The sequence below is a fragment of the Marmota marmota genome, unplaced genomic scaffold (assembly GCF_001458135.2).
Source record: "Marmota marmota marmota unplaced genomic scaffold, marMar, whole genome shotgun sequence".
Taxonomy (NCBI): domain Eukaryota; kingdom Metazoa; phylum Chordata; class Mammalia; order Rodentia; family Sciuridae; genus Marmota; species Marmota marmota.
In genome coordinates, this window is record NW_025999990.1 from 17,447,992 (window position 1) to 17,453,134 (window position 5,143).

Sequence of the window (5,143 nt, forward strand, 5' to 3'; positions counted from 1 at the left end):
TTTCTGTTTTTAGAATTTGTTTTTTTTTAGATTTTTTATTTATTTATCTTTTTTTATATGGTGCTGAGGATCAAACTCAGGGCCTCACACGTGCTAGGCAAGCACTCTACCACTGAGTCACAACCACAACCCAAGGCTTATTTTGGATTGAGCAGCTTTTTAAAACCCACCTTGCCCGTGATTTTTGGTGAGAAATCCTTGGCAATGTATCCTGAGGAAATTCTCTTGCTGAGTTCCTTGCTGACAGTTTATATCTCTGTCACAGTCGGCGTTCTTTGCTGCCTGCTTTATGTTAGTGCCTGTGCCCCCATTGGATGATTGGCAGACTGCTGGGGGACATGCACCTGTCTTATGCTTTCCTGTCTATCTCGGCAATAGGGGAGGGCTTTGGATGGGGTGCATTCACCCACCGATAGGGCTGTGAACAGAATAGCAACCTTGAGGTAATTCTGTATATATCACATATGCTGAATATATATTTTTAAAACTTATTTATTTATTTATTTTTGGTACTAGGGATTGAGCCCAGGGTTGCTTAACCACTGAACTACATCCCCAGCCCTTTTATAATATTTTATTTAGTGTTAGGGTCTCTCTAAGTTGCTTAAGGCTCTCTAAGTTTCTGAGGCTGGCTTACAACTTGTGATCCTCCTGCCTCAGCCTTCTGAGCCACAGGTGTATACCACTGTACCCAGCACTAAATGTATATTTTTAAATACATAATTTATATTTATTGTAATATAGAAATGTACATATATGTTAAAATATATGAAGAATATATAAGTATATTTGTATATTAAAACATATAAAATATATATTTAAATACTTCACAAAACAATCAGTGGTCGTCTTGCTGAGTCTTTGTGACCCCAGTTCTGGTGAGTGAGCCAGGGCAGGAGAGAATTCTCCTCAGTCCCTGCCCTCCCAGTGCTTAAGACAAAGGTGGCCAAGCACATGAGGGAGTTATCCACCCATCAAATGACTTAGACCAATTATTCTAGAATTCTGATATTTTTCTCCTTGCTTCCTGGAGTGGCCCACACTGGCCTTGTTCTTTCTGGTTTATTTGGAGCTGAACAGAACCATGAAGCACTGATATAAAAATCTGTGCACTAAAGTCGAATGATTGGCATCCTATGCTGGTTCTGTTACCTGACAGTGTGACTCTGGGAAAGTCACTGAAATGCCCTGGGCCCTGGACTTCTCATCTGGAAAGAGAGACACATGGGGCAAACAGCTCACAAAGGAGATAAAGGGAGGGCTGAGTCCACTCACCTGTGCTCAGGGAGGAGCCAACTCATCAGAGTAAAAGAAGAGAGTGGTGGTTGTGGTGCGGGAAACAGAATCCTTATTTCCACTACAGGTAGAAGGAACTCAGACCAAAAGTAGAGAGAGGTGACCTACGTGGGTGCAGTGGCACATGCCTATAATCTCAGCCCATTTAGGAGGCTGAGGCAGGAGAATCTCAAGTTCAAAGCTAGCCTTGGCAATTTAGCGAGGCTGTAAACAACTTAATGAGAACTTATCTCAAAAAACAAAAAGTTAAAAGGGCTGGGGATGTGGCTCAGTGGTTAAGCACCCCTGAGTTCAATTCTCAGTACCAAAAAAAAAAGGAGAGAGAAAGACTGAGAGCTGACCTGCTAGAAGTAACAGGAGACTGATCAAGCAAATCATGATACAATAAAGCAAAAGAAAAGAGAGAAAAGAGAAAAAGTATGAAAATTCCTTTATGTGTTTAGGTGGAAAGAGCTCCTACAAAGATTGGTAGTAAAACCAAGGTGCATGACACCAGTTGGTGTCTGTCCGTTTATGTAAAAGAGAGGGGAAGAGCTCTGTGTCTGGAGGCCCACCCCGTGATGTCCATGCAAGAACGATGGCTGTGGGTGGGAGCCATGTGCTCTGACACTTTTGTCTCTTGATGGTGACCTGCCTCTGTTGTTTTGTTGATGGGAACCCGCAGGAGAACGACAGCATGAGATACTTGGCCTTTGTCTTGCTCGGGCAACTGGCGGCCTTTGCTGGGTGGAAATGGAAGTTTTTCGCCCGTCAGGTTAAGCAGACACGAGATTCCCTCCTGATCCATTTACAGGACAGAAACCCACAGGTTGCCACGGTAAGACCACGATTCTCCATGTTCTTGTCAATGCCCTTATGAAACTAGCAGCGTGTCCCCATGAATCCTGAAGAACTTGCCTCCCCAACATGTCATCCTTTCCAGAACAAAGATGTTGTTTTCCTGCCCCACCTGCCCATGTTAGTGCCTGTCAAAGCCAGATGAGCCCAGGTTCAGGGTGGGTGGGCAGAGGGTGCAGGTTTAGGTTCATGTAATGAGGATATCTATTCACATATCTATTCACACAATTAGTGATTGTCACTGCACCTGTTAAAGATTCCCTGTAGAACTGTTTTGCTCTTGGAGAAAATGTGCCCTAACAAGGTTGGATCAACCTCAGGCCTGGGTGAATGTTTCAAAACTGGGAGCAAAGAGTTTTGAAACCATTTGTGTTGGGTGGGGGGAGAGATTGAATTCAGCATTCAGGGTTCCCATGACAAGTGCTGTGTAAACTCCCAAGCAATGCCATCCCCTCCCCACCAGCCCCCTGATTATAGGCATGGCATTTCACAAGCATACTTCCTGTAAGTTCAAGTCTGTGAACTACCTGTAAAGTCACTTTCACATTGTAGTGTAGTGGCCCTGACCATAGATTGGGTCCACTTCTTTGGGATACCCTTCCCTGCTTGGGATTCTAGAATTCTGATGTTTTTGCCAATAGGATGGTCATATTTTTCCCCCTCAGGCTTGCAAAACAACTTTTCGAGCCTGTTCTCCGTATCTGAAACTGAGAAACGAAAACAGCTTCCGGACAGAAGAAGATCAAAGGAATCCCAAACTCTCCAGGCAGCTGGTGAGCGAGCCAGGGCAGGAGAAGATTCTCCTCAGTCCCTGCCCTCCCAGTGTTTAAGACAAAGGTGGCCAAGCACATGAGGGAGTTATCCACCCATAAAATGTCTCAGACCAATTATTCAATTGTGATTGACCCATGATGCTGTGTATGTAAGTGGTGAACTCCTGGGAGTTAGGCACACGGTGTCAGGGCAGTTCCAATTCAGGTCATTAGCTAAGTGCAGGCGATGCTGCCTACTCTCCAGTTGCCTATCCCGGTGCCCTGAATCTGCAGCTGTCCACTAGTTATATCTAGGAGGTTTACTGAGTTCCTCCCTCACATGTACCTTTGCTAATTTCTTTCAGAGTCACTATCATCCAGAGCTCCTGCAGTTCTTCTACGCCAATAAAATTCTGTAAGCGGGAGAGGCAGGAGAATGGTCCCACATGAGTGTCCTGCGGGGGCCCTTGTGTTCCCTCTGTTTTGTCTCATTGGATGCCTCTTCTGCTAGAAAAGAGGATGTCAGGAGAACAGATGGGGGCAAAAGTAATACCGTGGAATTGCATAATTATACCCAAATTAAAAATTCTAAATTGCTTTCACATATCTCATTTTCTCCCAAACAAATTTAATGAGAAAATATTTTCCTAAAAACACATAAAGTATATGCAGTTTCGTTTAGTGCTTATTTCTCAGCTATTTCCTTCTTAAGTTCGTTGCTGCCAAATATCTTGTATCTCTTATGAAACTTCTGAGCTTAGCGGAAAAATGGTTACCTTAAATTTTTTTAAAAAATATTGATATTTCACTATTTGCTATTGATGCCTTTTCTTGTCAAGACTTATTTAAAATTAGCCAAGATACCAAGAAAATAGCTTGCAGGGGTATCTTTAGTTTTTCATGGTCTTTTCATGGCATGGCCTTTAAGATATCTTTAAAAAGAACTAGTGAAGAGAAAAAAAAATCTATGAAGTATATGTTGAAAATCCTCAGGCTGATAACTTATGGAATAAAACAGTAACATTTATTGGGAGTGTTTACAATTTATCCGACACTAAGAACTTTTTTCAATTATTATTTAATATTTATAAAACCCCTATGAGATAGGTACTATTATTGTTTTCAGCTTATAATGAGAAAACTAAGGCATGGGAAAAGTAAGTAAACTTGCCCAAGACAAACGGTGGAGTCAGAATTCAAATTCATATAGTCTGATTTCTGGAGCTGTGTGCAGTTACTCTTCAGGGAAACTTTGATGGTGAAAGGCAGAACAAACAATAAAAATCTCAGCATACTCCTGTAATCCAAGCAGCTTGAGAGGCTGAGGCAGAAGGATCATGAGTTCAAAGCCAGCCTCAGCAACTCAGCAAGGTCCTAAGCAACTTAGTGAAACCCCATCTCTAAATAAAACAGAAAAAGGGCTGTGGATGTAGCTCAGTGGTTAAGTACCCCTGGGTTCAATCCTTAGTACCAAAAATAAAACAATGGATTCAAACTAAAAAGCTTCTTCTCAGCAAAAGAAATGATCAATGAAGTGAACAGAGAGCCTACATTTTGGGAGCAAATTTTTGTCACATGCATGTCAGATAGAGCACTAATCTCCAGAATATATAAAGAACTCAAAAACCTTAACTCCAAAAAATAAAACAATCCAATCAATAAATGGGCTAAGGAGCTGAACGGACACTTCTCAGAAGAAGATATACAATCGATCAACAAATATATGAAAAAAATGGTCAACATTTCTAGTAATTAGAGAAATATAAATAAAGATTACTCTAAGATTTCATCTCACTCCAGTCAGAATGGCAGTTATTAAGAATACAAACAACAATAAACGTTGGCGAAGGTGTGGGGGGAAAAGGCACGCTCATACATTGCTGGTGGGACTGCAAATTGGTGCAGCCAATCTGAAAAGCAGTATGGAGATTCCTTAGAAAACTGGGAATGGAACCACTATTTGACCCAGCTATCCCACTCCTTGGTCTATACCCAAAGGACTTAAAATCAGCATACTACAGTGACACAGCCACATCAATGTTCATAGCAGCACAATTCACAATAGCCAAACTGTGGAACCAACCTAGATGCCCTTCAATAGATGAATGGATAATGAAACTGTGGCATATATACATAATGGAATATTACTCAGCAATAAAAGAGAATAAAATTACGGCATTTGCAGGTAAGTGGATGGAGTTAGAGAATATTATGCTAAGCAAAGTAAGCCAATCCCAAAAAACCAAAGGCTGGAGTGT

General features: G+C 41.6%; 1 protein-coding gene across 2 annotated transcripts in view; it reads left to right on the forward strand.

The window, feature by feature from the left end:
* Positions 1 to 3,912, forward strand: part of Mro (maestro) — a 14,908-nt gene extending 10,996 nt beyond the window's left edge. Inside the window, exons 5-7 of one of the 2 annotated variants that reach the window (XM_015482234.2) lie at positions 1,961 to 2,113; positions 2,799 to 2,906; positions 3,251 to 3,912. In XM_015482234.2, coding sequence (XP_015337720.1) covers positions 1,961 to 2,113; positions 2,799 to 2,906; positions 3,251 to 3,304 — 315 coding nt within the window. In that variant the 3' untranslated portion in view covers positions 3,305 to 3,912. The other variant, XM_048806211.1, reaches the window with a different exon arrangement.
* The last annotated feature ends 1,231 nt before the right edge of the window (positions 3,913 to 5,143 follow it).